The 19522-nt window shown below is 38.1% G+C and overlaps 1 protein-coding gene across 9 annotated transcripts in view; it reads left to right on the top strand.

Moving 5' to 3' along the window:
* The window catches only part of L3MBTL3 (L3MBTL histone methyl-lysine binding protein 3), a 98564-nt gene that overhangs the window by 39683 nt on the left and 39359 nt on the right, over positions 1-19522 (top strand). For all 9 annotated transcript variants that reach the window (XM_037147898.2, XM_037147903.2, XM_037147900.2 and 6 more), the window contains 5 exons: positions 777-912; positions 2439-2530; positions 5320-5471; positions 14639-14715; positions 18864-18949. In XM_037147898.2, coding sequence (XP_037003793.2) covers positions 777-912; positions 2439-2530; positions 5320-5471; positions 14639-14715; positions 18864-18949 — 543 coding nt within the window. The remainder of the gene's footprint in view (positions 1-776; positions 913-2438; positions 2531-5319; positions 5472-14638; positions 14716-18863; positions 18950-19522) is intronic.

Below are 19522 nucleotides of genomic sequence, written 5' to 3'. Positions count from 1 at the left end.
GGTTCCACTGGAACACATCTGCTGTGCTAGGGGGAAGGAAGATTGAGAGGCTGGGCTTCTTTCGAAAAGCCCAAGGCAGAGCATGACCCAGCTGAGACTCCGTAGACCCATGTGACCTTTTTAACTTGGAATTTCCCCAGCTGCCACCCTTCAGCATATGTACTTCCTTAGCTTTCAATGTGGGTCACGCGAAGTGGTTTTACTGGCATTCCAGGGAGCCTGTATCACCTACGCATGCATTGCATAGGCTTTCCTTTCTTTCTGCCAACTCAAGAGCTGGTAGAGAGGAGGGTCTGTTGGGCTTCTGTGTGTGTGCACCAGTCTTGGTCTGGCTGGATCTCACCATGTGTGGAGCTGTGTAAAGGACAAGGAGCCTGCATGCAGACAGTGTGCAGTGACGCCTCCACCCTGGGACACTGCAGGGGCGGTGTGCCCCCTGTGCTGGGCTGGCTGCTTCCCTGCTGCTCTCCATGGCGACACATGCTGGCACAACATAGCAGATGAAAGGGGATGTGTATATGTCAGAAAAGTATCTTCGTCCCATATCCACATGCTCCTGGTGGAAGTGGAGATAAGGCCAGAACACAGAGGCTCAGCATTTCTCGTATACACAGTAGCCTTGGCCTTCACGTTTTGTCATTTGTTTGCTTGTTTGTGCTGCTCCAAATGAGGGTACTTCAGTTAACATAAACTGTTTCATAATAGATGTCCACGTACACAAGTATTCTGAGTCGTTTTCTCTTGGTTTTTAATCAATCAACTGTCACCTGTTTCAGGTGTGTGGATACCGGGTAAAGTTGCACTTTGACGGATATTCAGATTGCTATGACTTCTGGGTAAATGCAGACGCTCTGGACATTCACCCAGTTGGGTGGTGTGAGAAAACTGGCCATAAGCTCCATCCTCCCAAAGGTACTGTACTTTTTTCTTTCATATTTTAAATCTATAAAAAGTTACTTTTTTACATGTTAATTTGGAATTTTTAAGAATCAAGCTTTATAATTCAAGTAGGCCCAAATTCAAGCTTACTGTCCACAATTAAAAATACATTCATTAAAGTGAAAGAAAAAAGTAGAATCCTATTGAAGAGAATAAACTACCATATGTCCATGTATTTATTTGCACATAAAATAACATTTGTATGATACTTAATTTGGAATACCAATAAATTTTAGCTACATATATATATATATATAAATTGATTTAAGAATTACTTCTAACCTGTTTACAAAACTAAGTTTATTTACTGATAGTTCTGTATATAGGAAAATCTAAAAAATTATGCATTAAATTTACAGATGTTAATATTTAGGGGATTATAAAGCTCAGTATAACACTAAAAATTGGTTTAGGCTGTGGTTGAACTAGTAACAATGACTTTTTAATTACTGAGTGCTTTATATTATAATCTGCCCATGATTTTGCCTGTTTCATGTTTGTATGAAAATCTAAAAATAACAGATACCATCTTTTTAGTCCATCTTCATTTAATAATACCTTATTTCTTTCTTTTTGAGCTGCTACAGACAGTATTTACATGATATCAAAGATTTAGGTTACTAGTTTATTTTTGGCCTGTGTCAGTGTTACTGTTTTTTGATGGACTAGCTGTCCTTTGGTTTTAATTGAAAAATTAATGGCAAAACGGTATTTCCAAATGGCTGAAGTATTAAACAAAAACACATAGAAAAAATGAGGGCAAAAAATAAAATCTGTAAACCTTTATGTAAATTGACCTCTTACCCTATGGTGAATTATTAGCTGTTCTTTTCTTGCGGTCTTATGGACTTTAAAGAAAATAGAAAGAGAGCAAATGAACAGATAAAGTAAAATGCTAGATACCCTTTTTTAAAGGAAATGTTGGTTTTATCAACATTAAACATGAAATTGTGAAAATTAAGGCAAGGACATTCCCATTATTGTAATTTACCAATGCGCTGACTTCATAAATCTTGAATTATCAGTCCTTTGGTGATAGACCAGAAAGATTTTATCTGTTCTGTTACTGTTTTCCCAGCTTCCCATTTGTACAAATTAGTTTCCTAAAATAGAATACTGAGGGGAAAAATAAAGAATTTGACTATTGTAGATCACTAGTCTCCTGCTAAGGAGTTCTACCTACATATTGATAAGAAGTGACTGGGAAATGAAAGGAAGAGCCCCTAAGTATAATGTGTATTTGCTTCCTTACACTTTTTAAAAAAGACCTATTACCATCATTCAGCATTGAAAAAAAATATATGTAAATCATTGTAAATAAACATGACCTGTGTATAGAAATTCATAGTTATGAATTATGTTTTAAGTTTTATTCTTAAAAAAATTACTTGATCTCCTGATTTTGGCAAGTTGGAGTTACAGGTAAAAGTGGGAGTAGAAAACTAAGTGTGAGCTATTTTTGATATGTTACTGAGTCTGTTTCTGTGTTCTTACCCTAGGTTATAAAGAAGAAGAATTTAATTGGCAGACTTATCTGAAGACATGCAAAGCTCAAGCTGCTCCCAAATCATTGTTTGAGAATCAGAATATAGTAAGTACATCCAAAATACATTTTCTTTGGGGAAAAAAAAGTAGCTGTTGGATAGGATAAATTACAATTGTTTCATAGGATAAATTACAGGTGATAACAAGACACTATAACAAATTTCATTGCTTTGGTAAGTAGAGTACTCTTACCTTAGTTAAACTTTAAAATTAGCTTAAAATCTTCATAAATATCTATTTCATAGTTATATCATTGCCTTTTTTTGTTGAATGGGAGAAGGCAGCATAGTACAAAATACAGATGTAATTTACAATTAAGGTGCATTAAAAAATTAAATTGATGGGATGCTTTGTTGTTATTGTTACTTGTTTAGAGTGCTGTCCAGATGGGATTCTGTAGTGTAATAAATGTAGTGTAATTCTGTAGTGTAATAAATGTCGCCCCATTTAGATTGACATGCCAGAGACTGATTTACCTGCACTGCAGTGTTAGCCTTATTGTAACAGAAGCACAATCTGGATGTACGTGTGTTCTCCTTGACCTGTGTTACTACTGTCCTTTACCTTTGGCATCTCTGAGGAGGCCTGATACTGTACATATATTCTTCCTGGCCCAAGTGCTGATCAAACTGAAAAGAATTGAGAGGAAGTGGGTAGAACACCAAAATATTATCTTTACAACTGATAAGAGCTCAGTTACATGGCCTATATTTGCTATCAATTGAGCTTCTTGATTCTGAGCCCTAGAATTAAAGAGATTTACTGGCCCCTCCCACTGCCCTACCAAAACCTAGGAGCCCTGGAGCAAAGCACACCACATACCCACCCACAAGAACAGAGCCGCCCCCTAGAGGAGCATAAGTGGAAAGCACACACCCCGTGGCACTGCTTATATTGCAGAGTACGACCAGCTCCATCTCCCAGATCCTCTAGGCACCAGTGAGTGGAAATGTGGAAAGAGGCAGCAAAGTTCAATTAATGTTCCCTCCAAATGGGATAAATACAAGGATCAAGGGAAAACGTTCTCCCCCAGTCCAGATAACCTCCATTTGGGAAATGATTTTACCCAGTTGTTTTGAGCATCAATATAATGCCTAAAAGATTCTCTGATCGAATTGAACATAAGCCTGGTGGAATTAGAGAACTGAAGAGAGGCATGCACGCATGTGTGTGTGTGTGTGTGTGTGTGTGTGTGTGTGTGTGTGTGTGTGTGTGTGTGTAGGTAGCTAGCTAGCTAGCTAATAGAGAGAAAATGAGCTGGGTTCATACATTCAAGTGTTTTAATTGAAAGGACAGATGCATTGCCGAAATGTCAATACTGCACTTCTGGTGGGTGTTCTCTGTCAAGACAAGGCCAGTCAGGTGGAAAACTCAGTGGCCGGCTCTCTCCGCTCCCGAGTTTCCTAATCCCTGTCTGGTTCCCTGATGAAGACTTCAGTTGGGGGTTTGAGTGACTGCTTTAAACCGTCTTCTTAAATCTCATGCTTTGCTAGTACACAGCTTAATGTGTTGGACTGTGTGACTGGTATCTAAGAAGCAATTGATTTTTTTATTTCTAGATTCCTCTACCTTAGAATATTCAAACATTTATGGTCAAAACTCTGATTAGTAATTTCAGGACTTAGAAGTTACAGTGAAGGTGTCTCTGTCGCATTAATGACTGCTTCTTCAATTTAGACAGTACTTAATTTTTAATTTTCAGGTACATGGCTATCTGCATTTTTGTAATGATAGCAGCACAATTATAGTAAAAAGAGAGACAGCATCTGTTTTGCTTACAATAATTAGAATTGTATCAGGATACTTCAGTATGGACAGAAGATTTTTTTTTAGAAGTACAGCAGTATTGTGATAGGTAAAACTAATATCTAAGTACACTTTTCTGAGATTAGGATATTTTTCCTCACAGAAGATGTTAAGGAACGTTTACATTTATTTTATTGAATTTTTATTTTTTAAAGGTTTTATTTATTTATTTTTAGAGAGAGGGGAAGGGAGGGAGAAAGAGGGAGAGAAACATTAATGTGTGGTTGCTTCTCACACACTCACTGGGGACCTGGCCCTCAACCCAGGTGTGTGCCCTGACTGGGGATCGAACTGGCAACCCGTTATAGTTCACAGCCTGTGCTCAATCTTCTGAGCTACACCAGCCAGGACAGTTTTATTGAATTTTTATTATTTTAGTTTCATGTTCCAGATGGCTGATAATCTACGAATGCCCATCTATTACAAACTGTCTTTGAATGGCTGTATATATTGATAGCCAGTTCTTTGGGTGCTGTTGCGGATAATATCGGTAGTGTAAAGTACAAGTTGTAATAATTTGCAGCGTTTGATTTATGAAGATGACCTACTTTCAGTAGAGTACTCTTTTGAGAGATCTTTTCAGAAGTGGGAGTGAATTTGTACTGACTCATACACATTTTTAACTTGATTAAGTACATATTTTGTGTGACATAATTCTCATTGTTAACTCTATAGTCAAGGAGGAGAAAAACAGGAAGTAAACGTATCTGGTGAATAAAACATGCCTAACGAGTACAGTTGTCCAAGGCACCGAAACACATATTAATATTAATTAAACTCTATGAGGTTGTGGGTGTTTTAGTTTTGAGTTCCAGATAGTTAAATGGGACAGTTAATTGGGTGTAGCAACAGGGTATTTTTCTTACTGCTGCTTGTTGGAAAGCGATCCTGCTGTAAAATCGGTACATGATTTTCAAATTACGTGAATGCAGCTGATGGATGGCAGGCCTTCAAGCAGAGGTGCAGAGAGGGTGCGGGGCTGGCTGTCGGGTGTGTGCTTATCTCTAATTAAATCTGTATGTTTCATAGACAGTGATCCCATCAGGCTTTCGAGTTGGAATGAAGCTTGAAGCTGTAGACAAAAAGAACCCTGCATTTATCTGTGTTGCTACGGTAACAGATATGGTGGACAATCGTTTCCTGGTACATTTTGACAACTGGGATGAGAGCTATGACTATTGGTGAGACATTTTCCATTGCTCTGTGTGCTTTCCCTAATTTAGTGTTTATCCAAGTAAACCATGGTTTAAAAGCAATTATAGTGTGAAGCTTAGAACAGAAAACAATACTGCTGCCCCACTCTTTTTCATTTCAGATTTACAACTTTTTACCTGTCCCATATGGCGTGTATTTCTAAACAATATCCTTGAGTTTTGCTTCATGATTTGTCTTTTAGTTGACTCGCTCCTGTGGAAGCACAGTGTGCACACCCCGCCTGGCATGCTGACCCTGGGAGGCACGCACAGACTCACAGTTTCCCCTGCACCCTGGGTGTCATCTCTTATTTTTTGGAAAAATAATTTTCTTTTTCTTTCTTTTAATTTATTTATTTTAATTGTTGTTCAAGTACAGTTTTCTGTCTTTTACTCCCATCCCAGCTCACCCCGCTAGTGCTCCCCACCTCTCTCCCATTTCCACCCCCTTTAGTTTTTGTCCATGTGTCCTTTATACTTGTTCCTGTAAATTCTTCCCCCTTTTTCCCCTGAAATTCCCTCCCCTTTCCCCTCTGGTCACTGTCAGTCTGTTCTCTATTTCAGTGTCTTTGGTTATATTTTGCTTGCTTGTTTGTTTTGTTGTTTAGGTTCCTGTTAAGGGTGAAATCATAATGGTATTTGTCTTTCACTGCCTGGCTTATTTCACTCAGCGTATTGCTTTCCAGTTCCATCCATGCCATTGCAAAGGGTAGGAGCTCCTTCTTTCTGCTGCATAGAATTCCATTGTGTAATGTATCATAGTTTTCGGATCCATTCATTTAGTGATGGGCACGTAGGTTGCTTCCAACTCTTGGCTTTTGTAAATTGTGCTGCTATGAACATTGGGGGTGCATAGGTTATTTTGGATTAGCGTTTCAGGGTTCTTAGGATATACTCCTAACAGTGGAATTGCTGGGTTAAAAGGCAGATCCATTTTTAGTTTTCTGAGAAAATTCCATACTGTTTTCCATAGTGGTTGTACCAGTCTGCAGTCCCACCAGCAGTGAACCAAGATCCCCTTTTCTCCACAACCTCTCCAACATTTGTTTGTTGCTTTGTTTATGATGGCCATTCTGACTGGTGTGAAGTGGTGTCTCATTTTGGTTTTAATTTGCATCTCTCTGATAGCTAACGATATTGAGCATCTCTTCATGTGTCTCTGGATGTTCTGTATGTCCTCCTTGGAGAAATGTCTGTTCAAGTCCTTTGCCCATTTTTTAATTGGGTTGCTTGTCTTCTTAGAGTAGAATAGTGTAAGTTCTTTGTATATTTTGGAGATTAAACCTTTGTCTGAGGTCTCATTGGCAAATATGTTTTCCCATACAGTTGGTTCTCTTTTTATTTTAGTACTTTTTTCTTCAGCCATGCAGAAGCTTTTTATTTTGATGAGATACCATTTGTTCATTCTTTCCTTTATGTCCCTTGCTCTAGAGGACACATCAGTAAAAATGTTGCTGTGTGAAATATCTGAGATTTTCCTACCTATGTTCTCCTCTAGGACTTTAATGGTGTCACAGCTTATATTATATTTAAGTGCTTCATCCACCTTGAATTTATTTTGTTGTATGGTGTAAGTTGGTGCTAAAGTTTCATTTTTTTGCACGTAGCTGTCCAGTTCTTCTAATGCCATTTGTTGAAGAGACAATGTTTACTCCATTTTATGTTGCTGCCCCCTTTGTCAAATATTATTTGACTGTAGAGACTTGGGTTTATTTCTCATCTCTGTGTTCTGTTCCATTGGTCTATGTGCCTGTTTTTATGCCACTACCAGGCTGTTTTAATTACAGTGGCCTTGTAATTCAGTTTGATATCAGGTATTGTGATCCTCCTACTTTGTTCTTCTTTCTTAAAATTGCAGCTGCTATCCAGGGTTGGTTATGATTCCATATAAAATTTTGAAGTGTTTGTTCTATGTCTGAAATATGCTATTGGTATTTTAATAGGTATTGCATTGAATCTGTAAATTGCTTTGAGTAGTATGGACATTTCAGACATTTCGATGATGTTAATTCTTCCAATCCATGAACACAGTATATGTTTCCATTTGTTTGTGTCTTCCTTGATTTCTTTCTTCAGTGTTGTGTAGTTTTCTGTATACAGGTCTTTTACCTCCTTGGTTAGGTTTATTCCTAGGTATTTTATTTTTCTTTTTTGCTAGATCGAATGGAATTTTTTTCTTGATTTCTGCTTCTGCTGTTTAATTGTTGGCATATAAAAATGCCTTTGATTTCTGGATATTGGCTTTCTATCCCACTGTTTTGCCAAATTCATTAATTAGTTCAAGCAGTTTTGGGGTGGAGTCTGTAGGGTTTTGCATGTACACTATCATATCATCTGCAAACAATGACAGTTTTCTTTTCTCCTCTTGGAAAAATAATTTGCATTTGTCTCTTCATATTTTATGGCTGGTAGCTAATTTAATAATTCATAATAACAATACAAATATTTTAAGGAATATTTTTAAATCCTTATTGTGTTTAGATATATTACATAAAATAGTAGAAGTGACATATTATAAAATAATTATAATAAAGCCATTCTATTTTGATTAAGTAACTGAATTAATGATTTTCCATATCTAATTTATATTCATTGATCACTACAATTTATTTCTTGATGAAAGGCATTTCTAAAGTGTTTACCATGTTTTGCTGTGATAATGCACACTTTTTTGCCCAAACTTTTGAGGGAAAAGTAAGGGTGTGCCTTATACATGGATATAATGATTACATACCATAAGTATATAATGGGTATAATAATCTCATGTGTAATGTGCACTAAAAGGTGAGTGCACAATATACACAGCCCTTCTAGAGAAAACTTACAATGAGAATATTTTAGAGAAGTGACAGATGTATTTATGAAATATAACTAACGTTACCGTATCAAATGAATATTAATTTGTATAAATGTTACTAAAGTTCAGGGAAGCTTTCCAGTTTTGTAGTGTATATATATTTAAATATTCAACGGAGGCATTAATAATGTGCTTTACTCCTCTAATTGAATTCTTAGACATACATCAGGTTTACTTGCATTATTTTATAAAAGAGACACTGAAAGTCATTTGCTATTTGATTTTTAAAATCCTTTTTGTTATATGTTACATACCCTTTTTACAGAATACTTTTAATGTAAATAAGTAATTCTGTGATTACATCACAGACTCACATTTTGGTGTGTTTTACCCCAGCTTTTTTCTGCAAAGCATAATTTTACCTTGTAGGATGTCTTCTTACTTAGTTTGCACTAAGACGTTTGTCGACACAGAGACCGTTTCAGGTACACACCAAAGAGGAGTAACACAGTGACCTCCTGCAGCCATCGCCAGCACCGGCACTTCCCAATCTGTGTTCACTCTTGTCTTCTCTGTGTTCTTACCCTAAAACACAAACTCCAGGATTGTTTTAAAGCAAATTTCAGATACTATAGCATTTCATCTGTGAATGTTTCAGTATGTGTCTTATAAAGTAGGGATTTATTATTCCTAAATATATAATGTTATAAATGCTAAAATGTTACTAACATATTTGAACATTTTTCCCAATCGACTTGGGTTTTGTTTGTTTTAGTTCGATGGTTTTGGGTGCAAATGAGGTAATGAGGTACACACTTCGTGATTGCTTTGATGTGCCTCTTGATGTCTTTTAACATATAGATTCCAGTTCTTTATCTTTTTCTTCTCGTGTAACCATTACTGAAGAAACCAGGTTGTTGGGCCTGTCGGGTGTCCCACAGTCTGGCTGTGCTGACTGAATCCTTGTCCTAATCCTTGCTGTGTTCTTCTGTTCTTCACATGCCCTGTGAATTGGTGGTTTTGTTTCATGTAAAATCATTCATACCTGTCACGAGTAAAGGGATGGATGAGGAAACTACATTTAGAAATACTGTTATCTGCCTCTCGTGGGGCAAATATGTGTCGCCCCACCTGCGATTGATACCCTGTGCTGGCGGTACCGATGTGATGACCGGGGTCGAGGCCTTTGGTTAATAAATGATACTTTGCAGCAGTTACTACAATTTGTTGAAATGAGAGCTTTTTGTTTTTAATGTTCTCATTCATTTAGGGAGAATGGTTTTGTTTTTAGCTTTTGCCTGATTTAAACAAAGTAGGTAAATGTTTAGTTATTTTTGTGGTCTCATAAGTATTACAGGGTTTTAAAAGATAAGTTGCTTATTTGACATAAGATCTATTTCCTTTAAAAATATACTTCTGGAAAATAGTGATGAGGAAATGTAGGCAAGTTTGTCACAAGAAGAATTTGTACAGTCGCTTCTCTTTGATGCCAGCTGCCTAGAGAATAGGAAGAATCCTGAGTTCTTTTTTAGAAAGAGCAGGCAAAAAAGTGATTTTTAGCTCTGATTTTGTACATTTATGAGCAGAGAACAATCACTTTTAGGGTAGAATATACTTTGAGGATTTATTTATACCTCTAACTATTGACATGAATTATATTTTAATTATCAGAAAAGAATACAGTGTGTTCTCTTCTTCATTGTGCATGTTAGGCACATTGAAAATTGCTTAAGTGCACTGGAATTTCTCTAGCCTTATTAAATATTGTGTTCTTCAATCCCTGAATTTTGGAATGGTTTTTCTTTGCTGCATAAATTACTTACTTAGGTACATAATCGAGATTACAAATTAGATTGCTTTTCCCAATTTATAACAGTTCGGAAATGAGATTTTTTTTCCTTCCTTTGAATTGAATAGTGATTTTTATTTCTTTACCTTAGTGGGAACTTACACACACACACACACACACATTTGTGTTACTATATGTTTAGTTACAATAAAACATTTCTTCCAAAGAGAAACACTTTGTGGGATTTAAATTTATGTAAAATTGGAATAGTATTTTGTAAAAATAAAATAGTATATATTACAGCAAATATATAGTGGTTTACTTCTGGGTTCCTCTGTACTTTTGTTACTGGTAGATAGGAATCTACTTAGATCTTGGGATGGAATTTTCCTGGTCTAGGAAAAGCCTGTGTTTAAGCTCAGCATGGGGGTTGGGGAAACTGACAAGAGCGTGTTTGGGAAACGGCAGCCAGTCTGTTTCAGTTCAGTGACTTAACGCTTCTAAGATTCAGTTGCCCCCTTAACGAGAAGGATTTATAATAATATTCAATACCTTTCTCCTAGGGTGATGTGAGGATTAAAATAAGAGGTTTAGAAGCAGAAACCAATTTGCAAAAGGTTAAAGAGATGACTAACTATAAGGGACATCAAGCAGCTGAAGTTTAGCACCGAAGGTGGAAGTGGATTATTACTTGAGGGGGAGTCAACCTCTGAGGAGGGTTTTCTGCCCGGGTGGAGTCAGCCTGGTGACAGGCCAGACTGTGGAGGGAAAAGAGTGGAGATATCCAGGACTGAATAATTGGGGACACCAGTCCCCTTGGGCAGGCTCACCTTGGGAAGGAAGACACTCTTCCCTCTCAGCCTGGAGAAAGTGAAGAACTGAAAGGAAAACTTAGAGGAATGAGATGGCATCTCCTTTAGCTTTTCCAAGTAGTCACTGTGTTTGAGAATCGGGTGTTATGCTTGCAGGAAATGCAGAATATTGAAAACAGCTACTGTGGGGAATGGGATTGGAAATGAATTGGAGATAAAAGGAGAACTAGATGACCCAACCTGATGAGGTTCAGGGCTGAGCAGTAAAACAGTGATAGAGGCAGCCCTCCAACTTGAAGAGTTGGCAATAGTGGAAGCCAGGAAAGTAAACTGACAGAGTCATCATGCTCTGGATTTAGAGAGTGGGAAGGGCCAAGTGTCCTGTGTTTCTTCAAGAAGCTGAACCATTATTGCTTGAGATGAAAACTTTGATGTTTTCCTTATGTAAGCACCTCGAAACGGTCTTTTGTCTCTCTGTCTGGATCTGTGGGGGCCCAGTGCTTATGTGCATTAGTTTTATTTAGCGCTCGGCTGAGCCCGATAAAACCAGGATCTTTATCTTTTCAACCCAAGGGCTTGGTGAAATCAGCCACTTTCTGCTTCCATAAAATGAGGATCTTAATGTCTCTTCATTTTATGCTTACATTTATAAACATGGATCATTTAAGAATTATTATTTCTATTATTATCTACCAATCTGGGTCTGATTTTATCTTAGCAGACTTCATCATGATTAATTTGCACTTGTGAAACAAACTTTAAAAAAAAAACACCTTTTTTGAATTGGACTGGTTCGATGACACACTTAAAAACCGAAAGAAAGAAATGAGAAGTACAGCAGTCAAAGATTCATCCAACTTTTACCACCAGCTGTTCTTCATGCTGTTTCTTCGTGGTTACATTTCTGCTTTTGGACACTAGATGGGACTAAGAGCTGACATGTGTTACGGTAGTGGCAGAAATGGCTTCACAGCATTCCAGCCTCTGCTGCAGTCGTGACCGCTTATTGAGAGAGTATAAGTAAGCTAGTTGAGAATAAGGTGGTTTTTATCTTTTCTGTTGATTTGGCTTCCTTGTTTATGTAAAATGGTGACTTTGGTCAAGATTTAGATAATATTACAACCTTATGCTACAAGATTCAGGCAGTGCAGGGATGTGTGGTCAAATATGCCACAGTATTTTCCTTAATTGCAATTTATAAAGAAATCCAATAAAAATGGAAAGAACTAGTAATGTCTAACGAACGCTCCTGCTTTAATCACCACGAACTTGGCAGATGATTATAAAAAGCACTTGATAATTGTATTAGCTTGGAAGGGAAAAAGTTAAGCAAACGTTACCTTTTTTTAAATTTTAAATAAGCACTATATGAGTTAACAGCTGTTCCTAAAATAAAAATATTTCTAAAATAAAGGTGATACATCATTACTAATAATTCATAACTAAATGATTGCCTAGGAAAAGAATAATGTAGCTGGAAATAGAGCTTCATAGCTTTGTTCATACAGTTTGTAACAATACACCTTAAGGAATTGTGTATTAAAATATCTTTTATGAAAATATATATTTTAAGAAATGTACCAATTGCTGTATGAACTTCATGTTGACCTAACCTTGCTTATTTTCCTTTCAAATTTCTAGCATGACCTACACATAGACATGTAAGCCTAATATATAGATAAGGAAAACTAATAGTGTGGGGTAGGGTGGGCAGGAGGTAAGTGAATAAAGGAAGAAAGGATGAAATCTTTAATTAAATTTAAAGGTATTTTCTACTAAAATTATTTTGAGAATAATCAGCATTAAGTCAGAGTTACATAAACTCACCTTCTGTTATTCTTTAGGGTTGGTCACTAGGAAAGGTTGATTTAGAAAGGGATGACTGTATGTTAATGCCATTCACTTAAAACTTTTCCTAGAAAGGTCTTTATTTTTACTACTTGTAAGACTTGTATTCACCAGGAACTCCACTGTGACCTTCCTGGCTTTCTGTCTTCTGGTTTCCCACCTAGAGGGCTGTGTTGAAATCCCATGGTCCAGAAGGGATGGGCTCAACATACCTGGATGATAAGGCAAGACTGGAGTCCTGGGCATCCTTTAGACCAACATTTCCTAAGTCGTTTCTGCAGAGCATTAGTGCTCCACATGATATTAATGGGTTGCCTACCAAAGTAGCGTTTCATAGGGAAGTATCTTTAGGAAATGCTAGGTTAAAACCATTTGAAACTGGTCTGTTCACATTATAACTTCACAATCTAATATGCTAATGATGTGCTCTGTAAATCTCTAAGAGGGAGATGTAGTATTTTCCTGAAATATTCTGACCCTGATTTTTTTTTTTGCTTCATTTATGCCTGTTATTTTTGAGGACAAAGGTCAAAAATATATCAACTTTTAAAAAAAGTTATTAATTATGACACACCTCTAGTGCCTATATTTTGTAATACTACTATAACTACTCCCTTGAATACTGTGTTTGCCTGGCAGAATCCCAGCTCCGGTTGCGTCCAGCCTTCTGCCCGCTGTGTGCCTGTGCGTGCACAGTTGCATACAGCTGGAGAAAGACAACACGCTGACTGCTCTGGCTTCCCCTTTGTGACTGCTGACCCGAGTGGGCCCTTGGTTCTGCCCCATCATCCTGCTCCAGATCCTTGTCTGGTCTTCCAGACCACTAAATTTTCACTCCGCTTTTCCCCTCAGAGTTTTCACACCCCCTTCTCTATTTTCCCTCTCAGCTGATAACCTTGTTTCCTATTTCACTGAGAAAATACAATCAGAAGAGATGTCCACACGCTTCGGACATCACGTCTACGGAGTGCCTTCCTAATCTCTGCCCATAGACAGGCCCTTTTCTGTAACCCTGGGTGACGGAGCCCTGTTCTGAAGCACAGGATTCCATTCCCTGTCTTGGAGTCAGTTCCTTTGACTCCTCTGCATCAGTAGGTCACTCTGTCTATTGAGTTATTCTTACTAGGACCCTCGTGGAACAGGGATTTTGTTTGTGTAATAGCTGTTATAGTTCTAGCACCTACAATGGTGCCCTGGTCTAGGTGGTTGCTCAGCATGTATTTCTTGAATAAATGATGTAATATTTCACACCCTTTAAAAATATTACTTTGAAATAATTCTGAACTTAAAGTCTATAAAACAGTACAGACAATTTCCATATGTACCTTACCCAGCTTCCCTTAAAGGTTTCCCTTCCCGCCCAGAAGACCAGACCCTGGCCGGGTAGCTCAGTTGGTTAGAGTTACCATCCTGATATGCCAGCATTGTGGGCTCACTGGCCAGTCAGGGCCCAGACAAGAAGCAACCAATGAACTCGTAAATAAGTGGGACAACAAATCAGTGTTTCTCTCTCAAACTAATAAATTAAAAAAAAACTTTCCTTTTGCTATCTAATGTCTTATATATCCACTTCTTTTGAAAACAGAACTCCTTAAACATCTTTTCTGTGCTGGCTGTCTCCATCTTCTTCCTTTTTCTCTAGAACCCACTTGAAGCAGGCTTTTGCCCGATCCCAGTGCCACCTAAACAGCTCTTATCAGAGATAATGCTAATGACCTTTACACTGATAAAGGCGATGATCAGTTCTTGTATTAATATATTGGATGAGTTTTTGCAGTTTTTTTTCAATAAAGTAGATTGTAATAAGGTGCTCACAATCTCTAATTCAGGTGGTGTTTTTTTTTTTACTTTTACTAGTATTTGGCAATTCACCTTGATGATTACAATTTTCACTTTGTGTAATTTGCAGGTGTGAAGCATCTAGCCCACACATTCATCCAGTCGGCTGGTGTAAAGAACATCGAAGAACGCTCATCACTCCTCCAGGTTTGTGTGTGCTACATGCCTGACAATATTCGCGTATATCAGGGGTCAGAAAACCTTTTCTGTAAAGGACCAGCTCGTAAATGTTTTGGACTTGTAGTCCATACAGCCTCTCCCACAACTGTTCAATTGAGATGAAACAGAAGAGCAGCCGTAGACAAATATGTAAACGCATAAGCATGGTTGTGTTACACTAAAACGGGATTTTTGGGAAGAGGCAGGTGGCCTGCAGGTGGTCGTTGGCCGACTCTGGTATCTGAAGTTTTCAGGTACTTCAGCATCTGCCCCCGGCCTAGTGCCTTCTCAGCTTGCTTATTCTTTCACAGGCAACAGTCCACCTGCTGGTAGATAGTCCGGTTTTATGTCAATTTGAGTTTATTTCTTGTGATGAAGAATAGATTCTGTGGCTTCATCATAATTGTGACATTGAGTTTCTGAGCATCACTATTTAAGGTGCTGTGACTATGACCGATATGAACAGACAGGGTCGTCAGCTAATGACATGTCACTTGGCTATGGGTGTTTGCTTCTGGACACTCCTGTGAGCAGTGGGGCTCTGTTATCAAAGGGAAAGGATGGCTCCTTGATTCTAGAAGCTCTTGGGTGGGTGTCGCCTGAAGCATGTAAGCAGCAGACTCAACCTGGAGCTTCAGATACTTGTCTCATTCTACCCTAACTGCTGGTTTCCTTTTTAGGGTTGTCCCCAGGTGCTTATTCCTGGACCTCAATTAGTGTCCAGACATATACTCACTCAGGGGCCAACCATTCCCTGTGATGGGTGAGGCAAGTCCCTTCCACTTCCTAAGTGTTCTCCTATGTTAAGGGACAAAAGCTATTGCCCTTCACCAGTTTACAGAGCTGTTTTGCAGATGAAAGAATATTTACATAAACCATGAAGTGTTAAAGCTCTAGGGGTTAATAGTTTTATGGCCCAGGTGTGGGGCTGCCTGGGAGGTTTCCAATCAGTTTTCCTGTGTCCTGACTTAGGTAATGCCGGAGTGGTGAATCGTGATCACCACCGCCATCATCATCTAAATTGCTGTGAGGGTTCCTTTCGATTTCCCAATTTGATATGGATCTTAATTTTTCTTACTGCCTTTTTGGTCATGATCAGAGATCTGTCAAGTAGACAGAGAACCAGTGAGTCACAGATGCCTGGTTATGTCTTCGCAGCACTGGGTCAGCCTGGGAATGTGAGGTGTGAGGCATTGCTGCTGATTTCTTGTGTGAGGCACTTAACCAACTCATCAGTCTTCTTCCGCGGACTTTATCATTCAGTAGGGAAGGAAATATATAGCTTTTTGACAGGTTAAGAAAATGCAGAATTTCATGCGAAACAATGTGAATATACTCAGTGCCACTAATTACATACCTAAAAATGGTGAAAGTGGTAAATTTTATGTGATTATATATTGTCCCTCTCTCTCTCTCTCTCTCTCTCACACACACACACACACACACACACGCGCACACTTTTTTTTAACCCTTCCAGATAAGCAGACTGGTTTGCAGGCCGTGCTGATGTTACCCTGCTCTTTCACTCCGTGACAAAGCCAGGCGTATTTCTCTGGTCCTGTTTGCTCTGGGCACATTCTGGGCTTGGTGTCTGATCCCTGTCAGAAGACCGGGTCCTGCCCCCTGGTGTCTCTGGGCAGCTGCCCTCCTGACACCCTTGCTATTTTGTCGAACGGTCCCCTGAGCAGCTTTGCTGGCCACATTTGTGTTCTGTCTAATCACATACTACACCTACTGTTGTTCTTTTTCTGAAATTGAAGTCTTCATTCCTTTTAAAATGACTTTTTTTTTGAGTTATCCAAATTATATAGTAAGGCATACTTTTTAAAAAGATTTCATTTATTTATCTTTAGAGGGGAAGGGAAGGAGAGAGGGAGAGAAATATCAATGTGTGGTGGCCTCTCGTGCGTCCCCTGCTGGGAACTGGCCTGCAACCCAGGCATGTGCCCTGACTGGGAATCGAACCACGATCCTTTGGCTCGCAGATCTGTGCTCAATCCACTGAGCTACACCAGCCAGGGTGGTAAGACATACTTTCTAAAAAACAGTTTAGACTGAGAAGAGAGACAACCACTGTTATGTCCCTTAATAGTTTAGTAGCTGGTCATTGTGTCTTTCCAGAAAACTGGTTTTGCCTCTCTGTGTGTGCAGATGGGCATGCATACAAGTCAGCTTCAGCATCACTTCCATTGTGCAAGACGTGGTCCTCAAATTATGTTTTCAAATGTTGGCGTACACAGAAAGGTTTGCGTGTTTACTCTGAAAACTTTACTTTGGGACAACATTAAATGTAGAGAAAAGCTGCAGGAATAGTATGGAATTTATCCGTCCCTTTGAACCACAGGCCCATTTAAATTTGTCAGTTGTACCGGTGATGTCATTTATAGCACGAGCATCCAGCGTTGCTCTCAGTCATTGTATCCCTCTAGTCTCCCCCAGCGAGGCTCTCCTTGACACCCATAACTTCAGTATGTTGGGGGACTGCAGGTTCATCTGTTCATTTTGAAGAATGTTACTTAATCTGGGTGTGCTTGGTGAGTCCTTGTGCTTAGACCCAGGTTGTGTGTTTGGGGCAGGAAATCACAGAAACAGTGTATGTGTCCTTTCAGGTGGCACGTGTCAGGTGGTCTCATCACTGGTTGAATTTTACCATTAACTGATCAACACGGTGCTTTTTAGGCTTCTCCACCAATGTAGTTTATTTTCTCTGCAATAAATAAGTGTTTTCTGGGGAGATACTTTGAGATTGTTTAATTCTGTACTTGGTACCTGTGTTCCTCACTCATTTTAGCATGTGTTGTGATATTTCTAGTATGAATTATTATTCTAAAGTTGCTAAATGGTCATTTTTCTTATTTTATTACTCCCTGTATATAATGAGTTGATATTTTTATGCAAATAATAGCTTTTTCACTTTCCCATTTGTTCCTTTAATTTATTGATACCAGTGTGGACCCAGAGATTACGGATGTCATCAGTGGGTTATAATTGATTGCTAACATTATTTTCATGTGTGGATTTTTCAGATGTGGCTGGTGCGAGCCCCTCTAAGCTGGTTTCTATATGCTTTGACATGTTTTTACAAGTTTTTGAGAATGCTCCTCTCTCTGGCACAGGGTTATCTTATACTTTCTCTGGCCCCACCCTGAAGTCAGCCATTTCTCCCATTCTGCATTGTTCTTTTTACTAGAGGATGATACTTAGAAAGTAAGATCTGCACCTTATATGTGCTCGCTGCTACTTGGGTGTTGCTACTTCCAGCTTTTCAGGGGATATAGGAAATATGTAAATATATAAAATTATATTTGTTTCTATGTCATACATATTAATGACCATTAATTTATATCATTAACTCCATATTCATCACTTTTGAGTTTGAGTTTTTCACTGTTCATAATTATACCTCTTTTTAGTCAGTGAGAAATCTGGCTTCTGTTATTTCTAATATATTGACCGTTTTTTTTCAGTTCCTTTATGTAGTCAGTTTTCCATGCTGCTGGGCTACCAGTAATTCCTGCTCAAGCCTCCCGAATGGATTTAGGACTTCGGAGGAAGGAAAAAGGGGCAGGAGGGAAGGACGATAGTTGCTCTGAGACCTTGGATTATATTTTGTCTTGCTTGTTGGCTCTAATAATGTGAAGATATATCTGGAATATTTTACATATTTGTATATGTAAATCCATCTCATTCTTTTTAATAAATACTTTTTATTATCTATAGAAAGTATTTCTACACTTCTATAGAAGTGTACAATACACTTCTTGTACATTTCTATATTGATGGTCATTTAATTGATTTTTATATTTTCACATTTACAAACAGTGGTACATTGTCTTTGTATATGTATATGAGAGTTTCATAGATTATTAGAAGTAAAATGACTAAAGGATATTTATGTTTGCGTGTGCCTTGTGATGTAATTCTGTGCTCACCTGAGAAATTGTACATGCACTTTTTAAAAAAGTGAATAGGGAAATCATGGTTGAGATGATGAATGTGTAACTAGTTTAAAGTTATCGTGTGTAATAGTAACATAACTTCCTACATTCTACTGGTAGCACTTTATAATATTACAGGTCAGTTTGTGGTTCTCACTATCATTTTGGGACTGATGGGACTTAACTCTTTTTTACTAGGTTATCCAAATGTGAAGCATTTTTCTTGGGATAAATACTTAGAAGAAACCAATTCTTTACCTGCTCCTGCAAGAGCTTTCAAAGTGGTGAGAGAACATATTTATTTTATAATATTTCATTAATTTGTGTTGGGGATCATCTCCACTCACTGAAATTTGAGCACAGCGAATGATAGGTCTGGCGAGCTAGATTAGGACCGGGAGGGGAACAGAAGACCACCCAGATGATGTTTCGGAAACGTTGTGGTTTTGCAAGTCGAATCGTTAGTTGGGTTTTTGTTGCTGGCATTTAAAAAACACTTTCATTTTGGACTTTAAATCTTTCTGTAAAATAATTCTGTTTGCGTCAGTGTGGAGTAAGTTGTGTGTACAGCAGATTCTGAAAGACCAATCAGGTCAGGACATTGTTTCCTAATGAAAATTATATTCAATAATTCCTTTGAATTTGCTTATGGCAGACTGAGATGCTATTTTTATTTTATTGCTATTAGCCTGTTTAATTATCAAAATACAAGGGCACCTGCTTTTATAATAGTACCTTTCTAAACCTAGGTCATTGTTTCTTGCATATTATGATTGAAAGTAAACCTCATTTCTGTGTGAGGGAAGAATCAGAAATGAAATGTAATTAAAACTTTTCTATTTCAAACAACTTGCTTT

This window comes from Artibeus jamaicensis, unplaced genomic scaffold, assembly GCF_021234435.1.
Source record: "Artibeus jamaicensis isolate MK-2021 breed Jamaican fruit bat unplaced genomic scaffold, CSHL_Jam_final contig_387, whole genome shotgun sequence".
NCBI lineage: Eukaryota > Metazoa > Chordata > Mammalia > Chiroptera > Phyllostomidae > Artibeus > Artibeus jamaicensis.
This window is presented reverse-complemented; position numbering and strand designations above follow the sequence as displayed.